This window comes from Elephantulus edwardii, unplaced genomic scaffold, assembly GCF_000299155.1.
Source record: "Elephantulus edwardii isolate Elephantulus edwardi_28Jun2011 unplaced genomic scaffold, EleEdw1.0 scaffold00115, whole genome shotgun sequence".
NCBI classification, from domain to species: Eukaryota; Metazoa; Chordata; class Mammalia; order Macroscelidea; family Macroscelididae; genus Elephantulus; species Elephantulus edwardii.
Genome location: NW_006399865.1, coordinates 2287933 through 2311045, shown reverse-complemented (window position 1 = coordinate 2311045; position 23113 = coordinate 2287933). Strand labels below are relative to the sequence as shown.

Sequence of the window (23113 nt, the reverse complement as noted above, 5' to 3'; positions counted from 1 at the left end):
CTCATTCTTTTCTTAAATTATTTAATTTATTTATTTATTTTGTCTCTTCTTGAGTAATTCTGAATGTCTTAATTTACCTTAGTCAAGTTGTAGCAATTTCAACCATAGTGGGTAACAGGTGTCCACTATCTACAAATAGATTCTCTCCCTCTCATCCCTGGTAACCAACAAAGAAAACTGTTTTCGGTGTATATACTCATTCATGACTTTTAAGAAAAACTTAGATCATGTAATATTTTCCCTTTTGTGACTGAACCATTTCACTCAGCATAATGTCGTCTAGATTTATCATGTTCCAAGACATTTTGATGACTGCCCATTATACTTCACAGCTGCATAGTAATCTATTGTATGTATGCACCACAACTGGCTTACCCATGCATCTACTAATGGGCGCTGAGGTTGTTTCCACCTGTTTACTACCATGAATAATGCAATGACCATGGGTTTGTGTATATGTCTTCTCATGTCACTGCTCTTAAAACTCTAAGATAAATACCTATGGATGAGATTGTTGGAACATAAAATATTCCTAGCAATTTGAGGAAGCACCATAAAGTGCTTGTACAGTGGTTGTACCATTTTACAATCTCAAATGTATAAGGGTTCAAATCTCCACCTAATCCTACCAGCATGTTGTTTTCTAGCAGTATCATTTTTGCAATAGTAAGAGGCTAACTCATGGTAGTTTTTATTTGCATCTCTCTAACAGTTACTGTTCATAAACTTTTGGTTGTGTCTCATAGACACAACTACTTCTTTCACTCAGTATAATGTCCTCCAGATTCATCCATGCTACAAGATGTTTTGAGGATTCCTCACAAAAAACTCAGGGCCCTTAGTTTTGTCCCAGGAGCTCTGCTGGTACAGGAGTTAAGCATTTGGCTGTCAATAAAAAGGTCAGCAACTTGAACCTTCCAGCTACTCTGTAAAAGAAATGTATTGGCTGTGTGCTTCCTTAAAGATTACAGCCCCAGAAACCCTATGGACTAGGGCTTCTCTCTCCTGCGTTGGAGTCAATTCAAGGGTGGTGGGACTTCTGGTTTTTATTTTGTCCCTATGTTATCTTCCAGGAAAGAAGTGGTTTTGGCGCGTTTCATACAAACTGTATTTGAAAACACAAAACCAGTCACTATGATATATAATGCTAGAGTCACAGAATTCTCTAGAAATCAAACCACCACTTGAAATTATGAGGTCCACTTCTGCAAACTTCCTTTTAGTCCAAATACACAGGAACTCTCTCATTGTCTGGAACTCTATGGTTTAACAATTTCCACCTCTTAAAAACAATCTCCAATCTAGTTATACCAGGAAAGACTTCTCCGCAATATATAGCAGCTGCTCCTCAGTTTAGAAGTGGCAAAGCACAAGTGGGTCTGCAGGACTTGGGGAAGCTAACTTTTTGCAGGATGGAATGCTCTCAGACAAAGAGAGCCAGAAGACTGATATGTAAAGTGGGAGGACAGAGTGAAAAGAATAATGGCTGTACAAGAACAGAAGTCCAGGGCAAAGCCAAGGTCACCCAGCGTTCACTATCCTCAGGGTGGAAGCTCTGGGAAGGATGCACTGTTCTTTGCCAGTTGTACATTACTTTCGAGTCAGCACTGACTCATAGTGGAGCCCCCTGTGGGTTTTCAGAGACTGTAAGCAGAGGAAGCGATTTCCCATCTTGCTCCTGCAGAGCAGCCAGTGCAGCTCCTGATCCACTAGGTAACTTAAAGTGACTGCATTCTTTTCAGTGTTGTAGGTGAGTGCACGAGTCTATGATGCTCTCCTACCCAAGGGCTACCTTCTCCCATTATGCTCGCTGGAGGTCACATAGGTGGCCCAGCTCAATCAGGGAGGCTGAGAGTAAGAGAGGCAATACACACGCATCAAAACTATTATGCTTTGCATATCCTGCATGCTCTAGATTTTGTTATTTCCAAAGAACCGGTTGCCACTGTTTACATCGCAAGTTGATATGGCTCGACTCATGCGCCTCACTGATGGGCAGTGTGGAGGCACACTTGGTGCTGGGCCAGCCTCTGCTCATCAGGCCTGAAGACATTAAGCCTCCCTGACTCTCACTACATCTATGTGCCCTCCAAACACTCATCGCCATCAATTTGGAACAGCTTCAAAGCTGACCCTCCATTGGGTTTCTGAAGGTGGAAATGGTACAGGAGGAGATTGCCCATCTTTCTCCCACAGAGCTGATGGTGGATTCAAAGCGCCACAAAGCTGTTCCCTTTGGGTTAGCAGCTCAACTCCCTACAGACTACACCATGAGAGCGTCTTTCCATACCCTCAGTGATACGGGTGCATATGGTCTACCATCTCCTCAGGTGTAGTGGGAGGGATTATAGATCTCTAGTAGTAGCCCAGGGGTTTACAAGCAGGCACTAACTTACGAGTCAGGCCTTGACTATAAGAAAGATAATGGAGGCAAACAGAAGTATTCTAATGAGTACGTGGGGGCTGCAAATGATTAACCCTCTTGGCTAAGGTTGGAGGTTTGAGTTCATCTAGAGATACTTTGGATGAAAGGCCTAACAAGCAACTTGGGGTGGGGGTGGGGGGGCGGAAATCACACACACACACACATTCACTCTCATTCACTCTCCCTTACCCTCTCTATCTCATTCTCTCTCTCTCCCTCTGTCTCCTCTCCTTCCCCCTGTCCCCAACAACCTCTTGGATTGGACAGTTGAAAATCCCCTGACACAAGAGAATGCCCTCTGTGAGGTGAAGTCTCTCTTTCTCTCTCCTCAAGTTCAAAACCACTGTGCTGGTAGAAAAGGAAAGGCACTTATGCAAGCCAACCCTGAATGGCTTCTAAACGTTATCTCTGCTTTTTAAAAGGTACACTGAAGTCCCGAAAGGTACTTCTGAGAAGCCCTTGTTGTGCAAAGGTTGAAGGCGGCTGGGCCACCACCCTCTTCCTGTCAAGAGCTGCTACAGCGTATTTCCTAAGATGGTTCCACCAGTCCAGAAGGAACATTTTTCTCCAACGCACTAACGAAGGGCAGTGGTAGCCCCTGAATACTTGTCTTAAATACCCTAAAACACATGCCTTCGGGCCACTGAAAAGGTTACCTTACTGTGCACCAGCGCCATCTCTAGCAAACAAAGAAGTCACTTGCTGTGTTTGGCAAATGTCACCACAAAATATGGAACAATTACTTTCCAGTGGAGCAACCATCCACTTGCAGCATTTTAATGCAGCACAGCAAATTCCAGCACCCACACGGCACTGTTTTGGTAGAAACTCTGGAGAATGAGCAGGGGCTCCAACTCTGTCGGGGCAGACAATAGCCGCTCACAAACACCAGCGAGCCCGAGTGGAGGAGTGCATAAGGGAACAGTGTGACCGCCGAGTAGTCAGCCTGGCCGAGGCAACTGGTCAGCGTCCCACGGGGACGTGTGCCGCCCAACGACAGGCCATCATAATGAACAGGAAGAATGGCTCGAAGCACCCCCTGCAGCTGGGAGTCACCTGATCTACTTTTGTTGCTATTTTTACATTTTTCTAAAAAGCCAGAAAAGTGGATTTCCAGACACTCGTGAGCCAGCCACTAAACTGAGCTGGCCTAACCATTTGAGCCTTCCAGAAAACAGCTCCCTCACCCTGCCTGGCCTTCTGTTCTCCTCCTCCAGTCAGTCCCAAGATAATATTTCATTTGAGACTACAGAAACGTTCAACAAAAAAATACGCTTCCTACTTTTCAGAAGGGCATATTTTAAAATAATTTTATTTTAAGGCTTTTTCCAGAAGGCACAAAAGAGAGAAAATCTCCTAAAAGAGGACACGAAAGCCAGGGAAGACTCGGGACACCGCAAGCAGGCTGTGGCTCAGCAGGCTGGAGCCTCAGTGGCACAAATGGCTGAACACTTTCATGCCAATAAAGCATGTCCCTTTTGGTTTCTTTGCCAACCACCTACACAAACCCGCACCCTGGAAGGTATTTGCTTAAGCCCCTCTTATGCAAATTCTTAAATTTTAGGGGTGCTTATGAAATAATGCACACTGGTGGTTTAGTAGGTAACATATCAGTCTGCCAATCAAAGGTCAGCAGTTCTAATTCACCAGTCACTCCATGAAAGCAAGGTGGGCAATCTCCTCCGTATGGGGTGGGAGCAGACACAGTCAGCAAACAAATACAGAAGGTGCATGTTGTTTACGTAAAAATGCCGTACTAGTGGAAAGGGAGGCGTGAAGCACCTTGGGAGACAGTACAGTCTGGCAGGATGCTCCCAGGAGGTCATAGCCTTGAACAGTTTCACCCTATACACGTGGGGTTTCCATAAGTTGGACAGCTTGACAGCAAGTAACAAAAACAAGGCCCAGGGGGGAAACATGATCTACTGAAAATCTTGGCCATGGAAAGAACACACCGCCTCTCAGTTTTGCCCATGTCTTATGAATGAGACGGAAGGCAGGAAGGAGGAGGAACGCAGCCAAGTTTGGCTTTTCAGAAGACAAATTATGTTGAATACAGCCCAATATAAATGACTGCATTTAAAAGCCGTCTACTGAAATGAAATGGAATAGATTCTACCATCACCTGCTGACCCAGTAATTACAAAAATATCTTTCCAACAAAGATATGTGACTTTTCCCACTACCCTCTATGGTTAGGAGCCACGGAGAGAAGTTCTGAACTAGGTGGGAGGGTAAGGAAGGGAAAGAACACCTATTATTTATGAATCAAGTCTTTGTAACTATTTGCAATACTGAGAATACTGTATTTTAAATACACTTGAAATTTTACCAAGTATATCAAGAGCCTAAATGTAAGTGAAGATTTATTTGAATTATATATTGTTCTCTGATAAGTTGTGTACAAACATTGTTGTTTTACTGTTGTTAGGTGCCATTCAGTTGATAACAATTTACAGCGACCCTATGAACAGCAGATATCCTGCCTACACCATCAACACAACCTCTGCCATCCTCAAGCCCACTGTTGCAGTATCACTCCATCTCATTGAGGGTCTTCCGTTCTTTCTGCTAAACCTCTTTACACAGGGTAAAGGAAGGAGGTAGAAGGTAAGGCCTGGAAAAGAGTTTCTTACCTCTTTTTAGCTTCTTCATACTGCCAGTTAAGTCGGACTCGGTCTGCAAGTCTTATTCTATCATCAAGGACGTACTTTCAGAACAGAAATGAAAGAGGAGAAAAAAAAAGGAAACATATATTAAAACCATATTTTCAAATGACATAATGCACCTTGAAAACATTATCCTGAGAGAAGTAGGTCAGACACAAAAGAAGAAATCCTGTATGATTATATTTATAGGAGATGCGAGTATACAGAGACCAAGGTTTATTAGTAGTTTTATGAAAGGCGGGCTTCTAGAAGTGGGGAGTGACTGCTTCGGGGGCACTGAGTTTCTGTTTGGAATGGAGGAAAACTTTCAGAAACGCAGAGTGGTGATGGTTTGGAGTCTTCTTCTCCCTCCCTCCATCTAGTTCCTGCTAACTCTCAGCAAATGCTGGTCTCGATATACCTACTTATTTGAGATATTTAAGAGTAAGATCTTAAGACGTATGTCCTCTTGTTTCTAACTTTATTTCGCAGTGCTCAGCCATTGCTGGTGCATGTGGGAGGATTTAATTTCTCTTTATGACTGGGAAAAGGTATTTTTTGTTAAATTTTGTTTATCTGTCCATCTGTTAATGAATATTTAGGCTGTTTTAATGATCTCATATAAGCAAGTATTTGAAAATATCTTATTTGATGAATGATGAATTTATTGACAGGAGTTTTGCTGTATATCAATGAAGAACTTTCTCTCTTTATGGTCTAATGGCAAGATAAAGAAGTGTTTTTCAAGGGCTGAGCATTCCCCACTGAGAGGAGTTGCAGGCTTACACATATAAAAGTTTTAGCCAGTGCAAGCTGTGCTGTTAACAGAAAAGATCAGCTACGGGAGATGAGCAAAGAGGAGAAAGGTTCCTCCCGTGAAGATTTACAGCCTCAAAGCCCGAAGGAAGGTCACAAGGAGTGGGAATCACTCCAGGGAAGTGGGCTTTCTTGGAGGAGTTTCTCAGATTCCCTGGTGCAGAGATGACCCCTGCCCTTGGAGGAGGCCAGAGCCCAGCTGCAGGCTCAGGGCTCTGCCCCCATCTGCATCACTAAATTTTAAATGCAATTAGTGCCCCAGGGCAAGAGTCATGGAGAGGTTAAAGTGGTATCGCTGTCTTGCTTTGACCCCTTTGGGTTAAGAATGTTCCTATGTTAAATGTTTATTAGAATTCTTTAAATTCATGTTTGAAAAAAAAAAGAAGAAAAAGAAATGTTTTAGCCAACATCCTCCTCCACAATCTCCTCTGTACACACATACTGGACTGCGGTTTCACTTTCTGAAAACGCTCTACAGTGGGGACAAGTTACTTGTCATCCTCTTTAGTAGTGACCCCTCCATCAAGCCCAATACACTTCAGTCCTTCTGAAAGCTCTCTGCAGGACTGCTGATAGGCCTCTAGGCTTTGTGTTTATACTCTTATCCTTTGAAAAGAAAATGGGCAAATTGATCAAAACTGAAGAAACTTAGAGCTAACACCATCCAGCAGGCCTCTGCCTCACAATTCCTATGTCACGGACATCATGTACCCCAACTGCTAAATCCCAAAGTATGCCTATATTATTAAAAAATCTGGCTGCAAATTCCTAATCTCAAAAAGCATGTCTAATATACAGTAACACTCATTCCCCAAACTCACACAAAGCATTGACCAAGGGTAGTAGGCAGACTTTTAAGATGATTCCCAATAATTGCCACGTCCTGTTATGGTGCCAGCCTTCTTCCCTCATGAGTAAGGTGGGACTGTGACTTTTCAACCTTCCCTTGAGAGTAAGGTGGGTCTGTGACTTGTCTTTAACCAAGAGAATACAGCAAGAGTGAAGGGAAATCATGGCCATGAAAAAAAGATAAGGACTCCCATCTGGCTACGAGACTATTGCTTTTTCAGCTTGTAAGCTTTGGTACAGAAGCTGTCCTATTGGAAGGGTATACATATGATGGCCCTGAAACCCTCAGTCCAACATCCTGTGAAGAACTGAGCACAATCACATGAGCCTGGGGTAGGTGCTTCCCCAGTAAGCCTTCCGATGGGCGCTCTGCCCTGGCACCGTGATTGCAGCCTTGTGAGAGACTCTGAGGCAAGGGAGCCAGCTCAAACATGAGTCAAACTTCTGAGTCAGGGAAATGTAAGACAATAAAAGTATACTACTACTACGACTAACAAAAATAACAGTAAGTGTACTAATAATAAGTGTGTAATAATAAGGAAGCCACTAGGCTTTGAGGTAATTTGTTATGTAATAATAGCTAGATGATGCACTAAGTTGTAGCCTTTGATGCATTTTTCAACAAGAATAAAATGGAGAAGAAAGTACAATAGTTTAAGAGTCAGAGAAGTTGGTTCAAAACCAGATCTGCTTCTCTCTAATTACCTCTTATTAGGTAACCTATCACCTCAGTCTCCTTATCTCCAAAATAGGAGTGGAAACGACTATTTTAATTAAGCTGGCAGTCAGCAAACAGGCAACCCAGGCCCAGTCCCAGTTCCAGTCTACTGTAGGGGCTTGTAAACAATGGTAACGTATTCCTAGGATTATGACACAACATAGCCAATCACGATCTCCACAGGTCATTTTTAAAACGTTCTATATAATAGATTACAGAGCCCTCAAGCCTGTCTGTTTCTCAAAGCTAGTTAAAAGTATCTCAATTCTAATTCTTATGATAAACTACCTTAAAAAACCGAAACCAAAACACCAGCTGCTGTCAAGTTAATTCTGACACATGGCAAACCCATGTGTTACAGAATAGAATGGCTCCATTGGAGGGTTTCTTGATTCTAATTTTTAACAGAAGACGGTCACCAGGCCCTTCATGGTGCTACTGGACAAGTCACTGCCAGACTTTAAGTTAGTAGTTGAGCAAAAATTGCCAAATAGAGTTTATTCTCATAAAAAGCAGCAATAAATTATTCAAGGAATTCAAAGATACACTTTTTGCCTTCCCTTTCTTCAAATCTTTGGGCAAAAGGTTGGGCATTTTTTTACTTAAGAGACAGTGTCTTCTTAGGGTATTACAGATGGTGACCATATTCACTAAACTGAAGAAGAAATATGGTCACAAATGTACTTTTGAGAACAATGAGGATTGTTCTCAAAATTGAGATTGCTCCAAAAAATCCAAGACATAAAGAGTCACTATTATACTATGCACTGCAAAGAGGCACTATTTGCCATAACCTTAAAATATTAGCTAATTATTGAAATCTCTGAGTTTTGCATCTTGTTTTCTGTTGCCCCCTTTCCCCCGTCTTCTGCATTCCACTGACATCTCAGCTTTACTTAATAAGCCTGAAGATAAAACAGCAGTCCAAAACTGCTTTCCATGTGGTAACAAATTAACATGCAAGTCCCCACCGAGCCACCACAATTGCGGCGCCTTTAAATATTCACCACCCTGCCTCAAACACTGATTATCAGCCTTGTTTTGCTGGCTAACCCAAGGCTTTGTGATTTATCAAAAGGGGCATTAAGAAACGCATCCAAGTCTCGCACAAAATTAATTTTCATTCTATTTCCTGGCATTCTATTAGAGGAATAAGAAACAACATTCACCTATAACCCACGGGTGGCTCAGCAACAAAAAGCCTTTAGGACTCTCTGGTCAAAGCCAGAGATCAGCCAATTACGCACAGCCAATGCCCTTCTTTTTGTAAATAAAGTTTTATTGGCACATGGCCACCGCCATTCACTTACGTTTCCGCTATGGCTGCTTTTGCATGATTGTAGCCAAGCTGAATCGTTGTGACAGAGACCACGTGGTCCACAAAAAAAAATGTTTTTACTATCTGGCCCTTTACAGAAACACTTTGCCCACCCACATGCAAAAAAGTCACATGTCTGTCAAGAAAACACTTAAACTTGATTCTCAAAAAGATGTAAGAATCCAAATTATAAGGATCAAGGCATTCAGCAAATCCAATTGCCTCCCTTGCCACTGAACCTTTTCAGCTGGACGTGAGACACAGTCTTTCCTCTTATGACTGAACTGCACAAAAGTCAAAATAATTCTGCCGTGAAAACGGAAAATTAAACAAAATGAGTGATGGGAACACAAAAGCCACCCTCTTCTCTCTCAGCAGCCCGTCTCTTTCTCCCCGGGTGAGCATACCTCTCCAGTGATGTCCGTCTGAGACCCAGCGTCACAGAACTGTTGAGGTATAACAGAATTGCCAAGTGCACCCTGATTCAGAGGGGCTTCTTGTACAGAGTCGGTAAGAGAGAAGTTATTCTTGAAGCCATCCGTGAGCTTAGCCAGGCTCTGAAATAGAATGAGACAAATGATATAAAAAGTGACATTAATGTCAACCTTCTCTTTAAAGAGGGGCCTTTCTGCTTTGCTTCTAAGTCCGTTTACAAGAGAACGGTCCCATTCTGACCCCTATTTTTGTTGGATGCAAAAGAAAACACATTTTACCACATGTACCTTTAAGAGGAGCCTTAGTAATTTAGACGAGACAGTGACTGAGCCATCCTGGCAGTGTGGGACTCAAGTAGAGAACAAGTGTGGGATAGTTTTCACTACTTTTTAAGCCTTCCTTCATAATTACCAAAGGAAAACATGAGCACTTCAACCTAAAAATGTTCGATCACTGAAAAAGCCTAAAAAGGAAGAATGTCCCTTTGCAAACTTTTTTTTAAAAATCTGTTTAAAGGGTATTAGGTTTCGGAAGCTCCTCCAGACCCCTGCAGGAACATTTGTGCTGTAGTTGTCAGTACTGATTCGGCTGCTACAGCTCTGCTTTCACCTTTCACTTTTTAGAAAAAAAAATTATTTTTATTAGTTATTCAATCAGAAAGAGAAAGGAAGAGTGAGAGGGAAAACTGTAGAAGCTGCAGCTCCCTTTGCAATCTTAACAGATAAACAACACAGAGAAAGGCAGCTCCCAGACGATGCTTGCATAGTTTTATAACCTGATTTTTAGTCCTAATTCTTAGCGGCCAAAAGCCATCTCCCGTGTGTTCCACGAGTTACCACAGGCTTGTTTCTAACTCATGGCCACACTTTTTGTGTCAGAATGAAAATGAGCTCCATGGGGTTCTCAGAAGGGGATCAGTGGGGCTTTCTTCTGGGGTGCCTCTGGGCTTCCTTGAACCACCAGCCTTGTGGTTAGCAGCCAAGTGCATTTCCAAGTACCACCCAGGGTATGTATTCTGGCACTGAAAACCCTTGGAGTGGAAGTTAAAACAGAAACCAAATTTGCTACCACATCTTTCAGACTTTTGAACATATTCCTTTTCAGCAGACATCACCGCAAACACAAGACTTAGAGCGGCTGGGTACAGGACGATCTGTGGAACTGGCTCTAGACTATGTGGCTGCAGTCTTTCGACCATGGGTCAGTAATGCTGAATTAAGAACAGTGGTCTAATGGTAAGAAGTTGAGCTGCAATGTCGAAGACACACGGTTCAAATTCACCAGCTGCTCTGCAGAAGGATGGACAATCTCCTCCCATGTGATTAAACTGCCGTTGAAAACCCACTGGTGGGTCAGCTATTGGTCGGTTCCGACTCAATGGTACACGACAACAACAAAAACAACAATGGAAAGGACTTGGCCCCTTTTGCTAGAGCTTCTCAGACTTAAGGACTGCAGAGACTTCACAGAAGATGCTGGAGCCTGAAGTTTCTTCTAGAAACTCTACCTCCTGCCTTCACGGTGGGCAAATCCAAGCCAGGCAACAAGATGGCTTACCTCAGCCCTGTGCTTTGTGGCCTTGCACAGCAGTCTGCTCAACTGCCTAAGTGACATATCTGCGCCCTTCTCAGGAAAGACTCTGGTCCATGCCAGGCTTGGGTTTGCCTTGTACGGAGAATGAATATCTAATGCTACCCACAGAGGCTTCAGAAATGACAGCAGCTCTTGCCATTGTCACTTCTGCTCTGAGAAGATGTAACAATTCAGAACACTCTTATCATAATCATGAAGAAGTCACTACAAATAGAGATTTCTGGATTCTGTACTCCGCCATTCAAATTCAATAGGTCTTGTGATCTGAATTTTTAACATGCACCAGGGACCCATCAAAGGAGACCTGGTGGTATAGTCCACAGAGTGCTGTGCAGTTAGTGAAAAGGCTGCATGCCTCTGGTGACTTCAAATGACCAGTGGCTTTGTAGGAGCTTCATGGGAAGTCCTTCTGAGATTTACTGCCTAGGAAAACAGATGGAAGGTTGCTGAGACTTAAAAATGACACAAACAGAAGAAAGTTTGGGGTTTTCATTGTTGTTGTATACTATCAAGTCAGAACCTACCCATAACTGACCCTTCAGCAAGTTTACAGAGGCAGTCAATCACATAGGAGGAAACGGCCCCTCTTTCTCCAAGGAGCAGCTGGTGGCTTCAAACCACGTGCTTTAGGTCGGCAGCTCAACTCCTTACCACTAGGCTACCAGAGCTCCTTAATGGTCTTTTTAGTGGGTTTTTTTTTACATGGGATCTCTGGTGGTATGGTCTACAGGGAGTTGTACTGATAATCCAAAGGCGACACCTCTCTGATGGTTTGAATCCATTAGCTGCTTCTCAGGAGAAAAATGGGCAATCTACTCCTGTGCTATTATACGGGTACAAGTTCATTACCCTGACTTCAGGAAACACAGTCCTAACATAGGTTCACATCATCAACCCTGCATTTAGTAGCTGAGTGCTTCACTGCACCATCAGGGCTCCTTTACCTCTATATCAATGTAACAGAAGCATATGGAACTTTAATATAGAATGAAACACACACATATAGCTGCTTGTGTGATGTCAAGTTGAAAATGACCCATAGCTTACCCTCCAGTGGGTTTTCAGAGGCAATGAATCACAGTGGAGGAGAATGTCCATCTGTCCAACATTCTTAAAAGAGCTGGTAGATTCGAACTGTGTGTCTTTGCCTTTGGGATTACAGTTCTTTCTCTCTCTCTCATCAGTCCCTCTCTCTGTCTCTCATCAGTCTCTGTCTCTCACCAGTCTCTGTCTCTCATCAGTCTCTCTCTCTGTGTGTGTGGGCTAGCCAAGACAGGGTATTAGCTGCGGCTCTAGACAGTACCAGGCACAGCCTCGCCTCGCACCTGCATCAGGTCCCGCCTCTCCTTCTCGCCGGTACAAATGGCCTTCTTGATGGTCCGCAGCTCATTCATGATAGCCTGTGCCTCATCCAGTTTATAGTTGGTATGAGAATTTGACATCTTACGGTCAATCCTGGTAAAGAAAGGGGGGGAAAAAAAGAATAATTTCACATGAAGTCTTAACATCCTATTAAACAAACCCGAAAAAGCTTCACAGAAGACCATTAAAAACAGAGATTTAGAAAAGGGAAATAAAGATCCCTGTAAAACTGTCCTCCTCATAGTAAATGTAAAGAAACAAGGCATGGCTGGGCAGACAGCATCTTTTACAACATTGAAACAAGCAAGAAGATTCTTGTCAGAATGTCTGCATTTTCTACCAATGATTAGGTGATAAGATCGAGTAATTTCCCAAGACTGCAGACTTCCAGACAGTAGGACTGCACCTTATTTGTTTAGTCACAATACCTAGTTTAGTGGTAAAAGAGATGTACTAAATATAAAAGTGAGAGCTATATACACAGACACTAAATGGAAAAAGGTAAAAAGTAATGAACTTTCAATAATGGTGCCTTTAACAAAAGTTAGAATGTTTTCACTTTCTCTGTATAGCTTTTAAATTTTGGCTTCAATTTATTATGTTCCCACCCTATCCATCTTCTCAGTTCTTTCCTTCTATTAAAATACATGTCCATGTATATGTTGAACCCTCATTCTTTCCTCCCTATCCATGCCCCTATCCACCTGGCAATTGAGCTAGTATCCATCCTGTCCGTCCGTCCTTCCTTCCTTCCTTCCTTCTTTTCATTCTTTTACACATCTGTCAATGTATCCCTCCAAAGAATCATTCATCACCTATCCATCTATCTTACCTTACATTCCATCATCCATCATGAATGTATTTATTCTTCCAAATATCTACCCATCCATTCATTCATCCTTCCAAATACACATCCACTCATTCATCCTCTCATCATCTATCCATTCATCTTTCTTTCTCTTCATCCGAAAACAAATCCATACATTCACACAGATATCCATGGACCGCTTCAATCTCCAACATTTGTGTGTGTGTGTGTGAGGTCTTGCTCTGGGTGGTGGGGGAAGACTACTATACGTAACAAGACTTGGCTCAGGCCTCAATGAACAGATAAATCTTCTATAACCTGTCCCTTCTCAACTCACATCTAAGTTTTAAGTTCTGGTAGTCTTAAGAGCTAAAGAAGTTAGCAAGCTTTTACTTAGAAATGGAATAAACTCCTCTTCTGAAAAGTAATTAGCTTAGGTTCTGAGTTCCAGACTGACCATTATATGCATAGGTCCTAGTTTCTAAATGTTTTCTCCATTATTATGGATTGGCTCGTGTTCTCCCAAAAAATCTGTGTCAATGAGGGTAGGCCATGATTCTGAGATATATGTAATTACCCTCCCATTTTGTAATCTGATATATTTATCCTATCAGCGATAAATTCTAACAGCTATACTGTTTGTTAATGAGGAAGAATTAAAAGTCATTTTGTTACTACAGCAGGATACAAACAGGAATGGGCTATATCTTTTTATTTTGATTTCTTATTTTAGTGGAAGTTTACAAATCCTATTATTATTTCATAGGGTGATTTGGTAGCCTAGTTGTAAGAAGTTACACTGCAATCCCAAAGGCACATCGCTCAAATCCACCAGCTGTTCCATGGGAGAAGGATGGGCAATCTCCTCCCGTGCGATTTATTGCTTCTGAAAACCCCCTGGAAGGTCAGCTATGAGTCAGTTCTGACTCGATGGCAAGCAACAACATTACTGCTTCATACACTCATTTATAAACATTTTGTTTTATAACATTACCATTAATTAATGTTTTAATCACAGTATCTAATCAGATTAGACATTGTGACTTAGTAGTAAGGAATTGTGCTGCCAACACAAAGGTTTGTGGTTTGAATTCACCATCTGCTCCATGGGAGAAAGATGGGCAATCTCTTCCCATGATTTACAGCCCACTGGAAGGTCAGATTAGGTTTTATTGCAAGTCAACCTCTTGAGATACAAAAGAAATGAAAGAAGCAAGTAGTGATGGAGGAAGCTTCTGTGCCATTAAGGAAAAAATTTAGTAGTGGAGCACATCCTTTGGATCCATATCCCTTCCCTGAGAATCTCTGAGACTCAGGGGATGACTAATACCAAGTCACATGGAAATCTCTAAGAGATGTCAGATCCACAGACATGAAAAGGAGACAAGAACTTTCTTCAGAGCCAATGAGAAAGAGCTTTCCTAGGGCTGATGTCCTGAATTTAGACTTCTAGCCTCCTAAGGGAGCTCTGGTGGCTTAGTGAAAAGAAACTACTCTGTAATCTCAAAGGTACGAGGTGTTCAAATCCACCAGCTGCTCTGTGGGAGAAGGATGAACAATCTCTCCCCACATGATTTACTGCTTCTGAAAATCTACTGGAGGGTCAGCTATGGCTTGGTTCCAACTCGATGGTACACCACAACATCTAAAAGGGAGCTCTCATAGTGTGGGTCTTAGCGAGTTGGACTAATGAACCCAAAGGTGGCACCTCTCTGGTGTTCCAAACCACCACTGGGTTTGTAGGAGAAAGACGGGCAATCTCCTCCTATGCAATTTACAGCCTCCCAAAAATCCACTGGAAGGTCATCTATGAGTTGGGAGTTGGTTCTGATTCAACAGCAATAGAAGAGTGAGAGAGCGAGCGTCCTGAGCAGGGAATACAGTTCTGTTCCTTAAAGACATCCATTTGTTGTATTTCTATTACAGCAGTGCTCGATAATGAAGATATGCATTGGTTCCTGAAAACATGGATCCCTGACCATTACCCCAAAGTTCTCAACTTTGTGCTCACAAAGAAACATCCTGGTGTGCCAGCGACAGCCCAGGACAGCCATTCACTAGCTGTGGGACTTTGGTCATGCCACTCCATCTCTTTACACCTCTCTTTCCTTTCTTGTAAACGAGGGTGCTAAAACTATTTCCCTTGCAGGGTGAATAAGAGACTTAAGGAGGAAATGCAAGGGAAGGGCTCACTGAGCAGGATGCCGGGCGTGTAATGTTTGCAGTGATTATTCTGTTGAATCTGCTCACTCATGGTAGAAAAAGTCAATGATTTACCAACTCCTATGCTTTATTATCATTAACAAATTCCCCAGGGCATATATCACAACTCACAACCAAAGTCTGACACGGGAGGTATTTGAATAATTGGCACCCTTGGAATAGGAGAAGGGCAAAGGAAATAAATAGCAGGAACCCATTCGCTTCTTGGGAATGAGGCCACCTCAGCTGGACAGCACAGCTATTGCTCATCATACACAAATCAAATACTCACGGGGAGAGAAAGTGACCTGAGCACCTTCCGGCACACAGCAGACCGACAAGCACACCACTGATCCCACGCATCGGGCAGCAACACCCCTCAATCTCAATACCTACAACAGCTCGAGTATACAGATTCCTAGGCTTCTTAGACAGACATTTCCTTGACTGTGCCTGTGGTGCAGAATTCCTGCTTAGAAATTTGTAACCAAAAGTGCACATATTAACTCAGAAAAGGAGGGCTAGGATGGTTGCGTTACTGGAAGAATGCAGTCAGTGTCACTGAATCGTACGTGCAAAAATGTGTGAAGCCGTGTATGGTCAGCTGAGTATACTCTCATCAGCAACAACTACTAAATCGGAATTTGTTCAAGTACATATATTTTTATTAAAATAAAATTTCATTTTAATTGTTGTTTTAATGAACATTCACAGAGAAGTTAGATTTTCATTCATTCATTCATTGTTGCATGTTTTACTGCCACCCTCCCTTCCCTTTCCCTTAGATGATTTTTTAAAACAATATTCATTCATTGTGACACAAATACCTACTTCCCCCAGTTCTCTTTGCAATGACATATCTCTTATTCTGAGCTGTTGTCACACATAGAATGCCTATGCCTAATCATATATTCATTTTAGACAGTTCTTTTTTTCATTTGTTCCAATGCAATGGCCACCTATTTTTTTAAAAAAATGTAAAAAAATACAGTACTTATATTTTTAAGCACGGTAATACTGGATGCAGAAAGCTGAAATACGAGAACATGAAGGAAAGTCTGGGATGGGGTACCTTTTTCCTGGGCTCTCTTGAAAGCTCTACTTTGATTCCTTCACAAAACAACGCACCTAAAAGATCAAAGTGGAAAGCTCTGCATCCTGACAGGCCGCATGGGACCCAGCATCGGGACTGGCAAGGCTTCCAGCTATTGTACATAAAGGTCACTTGGAGCTGGAGCCAACTCAACCTGACAGCAACAATGACTAGTGCAGTGCTGGAGCTTCCCTCACTCAGAGCTGACTCCCCACTGGGTGCACAGACTGCACAGCAGGGCAGGACTCCTCTTTCTCCCATGGGGCCACTGGTGGGTTTAAACTGCCAGAGAGGCACAGCTGTTGGGTTAGCAGCACAAAGTGGTGATCAAAACTTGACAGCCACAGCTAGGCCAGGAACTGTGGCACCAGCTGCACTGCAATCCCAAAGGCACATGGTTCGAAATCACCAGCTGCTTGGTGGGAGAAGGATGGCCAATCTCCTTCCATATGATTTACTATGTCTGAAAAAACTTGCTGGAGGGTCTGTTATGAGTTGGTTCCGACTCGACTGTGCACAAGCTGTGCTGCAATCCTGAAGGCACATGGTTCGAGGCCACCAGCTGCTCCATAGGAGGAGGATGGGAAACCTCCAGTTTGATGACTTGCCCCTGAAAACCCGCCAGAGGGTCAGCTATGGGTTGGTTCTGACTCCATGGCACACAACAACAAGAGGTGGTGTGGTTGGTAGGGAGCTGTGCTGCCAACCCCTAGGCAGCACCTCTCTGGTGGTGTGAACCACCCACCAGTGGCTCTGAGTTGGGAAAACGGCGTAAACTCTTAAGCGATTTACACATGTAAAGCTAGGAATTGTTTCTGATTCAGCAGCAGTGAGTTGGAGAGTTGTGTTTTTTCCATACATATTTAAAGCATCCTGGTAGCACAGTGGTTAACATGCTTCGCTGTGAACCAAAAGGTTGTTGGTTCAAAATCACTAGGTGCTCCACAAGAGAAAGAGATGAGTTTGCTCCCATAAGACTTACAATCCTGGGAACCATCCAGGGCAGTTTCACTCTGTCCTTTAAAGTCATTACAAGTCAGAATTGACTTGACAGTAGTGTGGCAGTCAGTCTGGTTTTGTTGTTGTTACTGCGTGCCTTTGAGTCGGAACTGAGTCACAGCTGGCCCTCCAATGAGTTTTCTGAGGCTGCAAATTGCATGGGAGGAGAGTACTCATGTTTTTCCAAGGAATAGTTTGGCTGATTTGAACCGTCTGACTTTGGGTTCGTAGTGTGACTCATTACCCACTAAGCCACCAGAGCTCTAAGTTTTAAAACTCTGTTATACTGACCGTCAATACAGCACCACTTTCACCAGAGTGACTGCCTTTATCACTCATTATTGTCTCATGCAGGCTTACAAGTCAACTCCAATACCCACAAGGTATCTTTTGCTTTATGACTCCCAATAAAATCAACGAGTTTCACTGAAATATTACACAGGGCATGCTGTGTGGTCAACAGATATGATGGGAAGGGGCAGACCCAGAAGTCAGGCGTTTCTGTGACTTCATGGAGGCGCTAGGTTTAGGATGAGATTCGCAAACACAGCTGACCACCAGAACCATCTATGAAGTTAATGAACATAGCTAATAGTTAATAAGTAGTTGGTGAAAATAAAATCCCCTCCTTCAGGAGGGACTGAGAAATTGAACTCATCAGCCAGTTTCTAAACCCACCACACTTGAGTCTTTTCTTACAGTAATTCTCAGCTGACAGAGTCTAGATAAGTGTCACTGGTAAAATGAGAGGGCAGTGACGGTTCGGCGGTAGCGCCCCTGCCTTCCACACAGGGCCAACACAGCTTGTGCACAGCCACCACTCTTGTGTTGCTGCTAGGAGGCTTAAGAGGTTTCAGCACAAAACAACTGAGATATCATCACACTCCAGTAAAAACAGCAAAATTTAACAGAATAGCAAGCAACAAATGCTGGCAAGGTTGTGGAGAAACTGGAACCCTTATTCACTGTTGGTGGGAGTGTAAAATGGAGCAACCACTGTGGAAGACGGTATGGCACTTGCTCAAAAAATTGCAAATACAGATACCATTTGACCCACCCCAAAGAGACCAAAACTGACATCCAAGCAGATATATGCACACCCATGTTTACTGCAGCTGTGTTCACAATAGCAAGGAGTTGGAAACAACCCAAGTGCCCATCAACAAACGAATGGATAGGGAAGGTATGGTATATTCAGACAATGGAATAGTATACTGCATTGAAAAACAAGGAACTCATGAAATATTATTCAAAATGGGTGACCCTCGAGGACATTATGCTGAATGAAATATCTCAGTCACAAAAGGACAAATATTGCATAGGGCCACTGTTGTAAAACGAGACTGCTATCGGTGTTGGGGGGGAGACTGAGAAAGATGGGATAAATAATTTATACTGCTTTGAAACAGATGAGGGAGAAAACTGTTTAAAAGAGATATGTGATTAGGTATTATTGTCATGACAGGAGTCCAGAACGAAGGCTGCATAGTGGAGTGGACCTGGGGGGAGTGATTGTAAAACAATGAAAGAATTTCTCTTTTACTTTTCAAAGAGAATATGGGGGGGGGCAGGGAGAAAAGTGCAACAATGAATGAATGGAAATCTAAAGTCTCTGTGAATTTTCATTCAAAATTAATAATAATTAAAAAAAGAAAGAAAAAACCCAGAGGTTTCGGCAGAGCTGCCCAACTATGGCAGACTATGAAGGCAGACCCGGTGTGACATGCTCCTGAAAATCAGACAAGGAAAACGCTGTGGGTCCCAACAGTCCAGCCTCATTGTGCGTGGGGTCCACATGAGTCAAGAGCCGACCAGACAACAGGTAAAACCAACAATCGAATTAAACTCTCACGTCCTCTAAACATTTCTAAATGTCTTGTGACTCAACAGCAGAAAGACTTGTACTCGCGAACATTTCCGCACTAAACTGTTCGTGCACAGAGCAACACCGGGAAGATAAAATTCCTGCACTCCAGCTGAGGGGCGCAGGCTGCAGGGGGAGGCCCTCGCAGATGGAGCGCTGTTCATCTTCCAGAGCTATCCGGATACCCAGCAGTGAGATGGCGGAACACACAAAGCACAGGAAAGCTCCTGGTCGTTCAGCTACGATGTTCTCTAGACAATGGAGAACACTAAGTTCTGACACAGCAGAAACACAAGGCCCTATATCTCATGGACACTCACCTTGCCTCGTTTGGAAAACCTCTTATTTACTTAACAACATCTCCTTGTATTCATCTTCTGATAAAACTCACACCAAACTCACTGCCATTGGTTTGATTTTGATCGCTCCCTGGAAGCCTGCAGGATTTCCAAGTCTGTGTGTAAACCTTGCAGGAGCAGACTGTTGTGTCTTCTTCCCTCAGAGCAGCTGGTGGGTTAGAAGTGCTGACCTTTTGGTTAACAAGGTGAATTGATTGACTGCTGTAGCACTGGGGTTCCTTTCTGGGGATAAAGATCCTTCCAGTTTGGGTCTTTGAAACTTAATGAACCCTATGCACTTAGCCTTGATGAAGTCCGTCAGAGAAGTCGACCCCATTTCCAGACAGAACGTCTGAATGCAGAAAATCCAGACTGCTGTGTAGCACCTCTACTCACCAGATCGATCTGTTTCTCCTAAATCAAAGCCACAGGGGAGAAATCATCACCCAGTGCTAAGACCCACCGAGAGTGCTGAAGCTCCACTGCAGTAAACAAAATGTTTTCAAGGACCTGGAAATGAATAAGAACCCAACGTCCATATAGATTACAGACACGCACCCATTGTTAAGGCTGCGATCTGAGAGTCCAATCCTGCCAGCTCGGTTTTGTACATAAAGCTGATGATTTACTTGTGGCTTTTAGGAACTATAAATCCAGGCACTCTTAGAAGGGCACCGGTAGCCTGTCCAGGCTCCATGGGACAGGATGGGAATGGCTGCTACACAAAGAGAAACAAGGCCCAATGCCTGGCAGGAGCAGGACCAGCTCCAGGCCCTGAGTGCCTCAGTATACACTGCAGATCAGCCGGGAGAACAGAACTCGACCTCCTGACTCAGGCCTGGGTGCATCTCACAGCTCGACAGCATGGGGCTCCGAGAACCTGAAGAAGGGTAGTGGCACTGGGAAGAAGGGCTATCTTCCCTGTCCCAGAGCGGGAAGGCAGGAACACAGCTACTGCTTCAACAAGGAAGTAACTGTGCCCTGCAAAGTCTTCTATGTTCCCACTGCATACACAATGTTTATTGAGAGCCAAAGTGGAAAGGTGACACTGTTCAAAAAGTGGGGATGTTTATATTAGCTTCATTTATAATAGCTAATCTCTCTCTCTCACTGCTGCCTAGCTGGTTCCGTCAAAACAGTTCTGACTCACAGCTGACCCTCGAGCAGGTTTCTCGGGCTGTAAATTACATGAGAGGAGACAGCTTGCCCATCTTTCTCTCAAGGAGAGGCTGGTGGATTCGAACCAGGCAGAGAAGCGTGGTCTCTGGGTTCACATCATAGTTCTCTGGAGACTACAGTACTAAAGCTTCCCATAACAGCCAGCAGGTGGAAACAACCCAAATGTCTATCAACTGCTGAATGAATAAACATAATAGCATCGAGCCACACAAGAGAACATTGTTCAGCTATGAAAAAAAAAGAATGGAAAGCTGACTCATGCGACATCATGGATGAACCCTGAACACAACATGATCAGTGCAAGGAGCCAGTCCACAAATGGCCACATGCTACATGAATCCATTCACAGGACATGTCCAGAAATCTAAAGAGACCACCAAGTATATTAGTGGCAGCCTAGGGCCTAGGACGGAAGAAGTGACAACTAAAGAACGTGGGGCTTCTCTTTGAAGTGATGTCAATGTTTTGAAATGAACTGTGGTGATGGCTGCATGTACCTCTGATTATACATAAAACACCAAACTGTACACTTGCTATGCATTCATTATATTTTAATAAACCTGTGTTTTTTGGTTTGTTAAGTGTAAAAGTCACATAATGTGATCTCAAAGCACCAGGTATCTGACATTCCATCAGTAACTATTAATTATAAACTCTTTTTGTTCTAGAAAAAGAGCTGAATCTCTCAAGTACCTATGAGGGTCTTGCTATGTGTTCTCCACATGGATCATCTCATTTAATCCCTAGACCACCTCAAGAAATAAATATCATTAGCTTCGATTTCATGATGATGAAAATTGAGTATCAGAGAGCCTAAGGAGCTCAGGACGACAAGCTAACACCTGGCACAGGTGGGATCCAGCGCCACATCTCCTTCTTCAGAAAGCTGCATGCAGTCACAACGTATGCATTGCCTCTTCCTACTGCACAGGCCCACTGCCGAGCAAGCCAGGCATCACACACCTGCAAGAGGCCAGGCAGGCATGGCCATTTGTTTTCAGAAGCGCCAGTTACCTTTCAGACAACTCAATCCACTTCCTCTGCTCCACTGTGATATATTTTCACTAAAGCAGGGGAAAGAAACCCAAAAACCTTCAAAGCCAAGTAAGCCTTCTTCATTCCTGTCTGCAAAAGTCACTTATCTAAGAGGTCCCTCTCCTTGAAAAAACTCCAAAATGCAAACTTCTAGCTGTTGAGTCAGAACCAACTGATAGGTGATCCTCCTTTGGGTTTCTGGGGCTATAACTCGCTCAGGAGGAGACTGCCCATCTTTCTTCCTTGGAGGAGCTGGGGATCCACACCACCAGGGGGTTGTGGACTTTGGGTCAGCAGTGCAACACCTCAAGGAGGAGGTCACCAGTGCTCCCTACGCCACTTCCGGCCAATTGCAATGGCACGCTCAATGCCTTGGCATTTTGTGTGTGTGTGATATTTAGTGATATTTGTATCACTGCATTCAATTCCATGTAGAACATCACAACATGTGTGGCTACCAGAGAATTTCTCCTTATTTTATCTTTAATTAAGGGCCCAAAATGGTACTTACACTTCCAATAAAGCAATAGAATATTGATAACTGCTTAAGCAGAACAAAGGCTAGCATGAGAAAGGACCTAAGACACTGTTATTAATGTGGACTGTTGAGTCGGAGCTGAGCCCTCCAGTGGATTTCCAGAGACAGTTAACGGCATGGGAGGAAACTGCCTATCCCTCCCCGACAGAGTAGCTGGTGGATGCGAACCATGTGCTTTTGGGATTGCAGCACAACTGCTTAAGCAGAATAGAAGCTAGCATGAGAAAGGACCTACGATATTAGGCAGTGTTTTTAAAAAGAAGGCAGTCAGTACACAGACAAACTAGTCTTCACCACTCTCGATCTCGTCCCTCAGACTTAGGGAGGTTAAAGAGACTCACTTAAAGTCACACAACCTACAAGGAGCACAGCAAAGCTCACAGCGCTCATCCCCTTCCCGGCCAGTTAGCCTCCAAGACCCCACATGTCTCAAAACGGAAGAGTAGCCACATAATCAAATCCAAATTTGTCCCAAAGGAAACTGGTGCCCTTTATGGTTGACTTCTAGAAGAAAAGAGAAAGTCCATCTTCAAAATGATAAACAGAGCAGCAGCTGAAAAGGCATCTGAGAGACACTTGTTACCAAGCTCCCCTTTCCCTAAAGCTTCCAGATATGTTCAATTTAAGATGTCAAAGGGACTGTACTGGAAAAATAAGAGTAAGCCAGAATGACTTCTTAACCCCACATCTGAGGAAAAAGGCTGCCAGACCTCTTAAATATATCATACATTAATACCACAGCTTAGAACACAAAGGCATGTGAAGTTTTGTTATAGCTTCTGCTTTGTACATCACCAGCTCTGGCAAGGGCCTGGAGTAAACCTCTGAGTGCTTCTGGAAGGCCTCTCGTTTCCGGCAGAGCTTCCAGCAGGTCCCACAGCAGGGACACTGCT

The 23113-nt window shown here is 43.4% G+C and overlaps 1 protein-coding gene across 1 annotated transcript in view; it reads right to left on the bottom strand.

The window, feature by feature from the left end:
- Nucleotides 1-23113, bottom strand: part of WWC3 (WWC family member 3) — a 146744-nt gene that overhangs the window by 46652 nt on the left and 76979 nt on the right. The window contains exons 6-8 of the mRNA XM_006892356.1: nucleotides 12128-12257; nucleotides 9182-9331; nucleotides 5062-5135 (exon numbers count right to left, since the gene is read on the bottom strand). Coding sequence (XP_006892418.1) covers nucleotides 5062-5135; nucleotides 9182-9331; nucleotides 12128-12257 — 354 coding nt within the window. The remainder of the gene's footprint in view (nucleotides 1-5061; nucleotides 5136-9181; nucleotides 9332-12127; nucleotides 12258-23113) is intronic.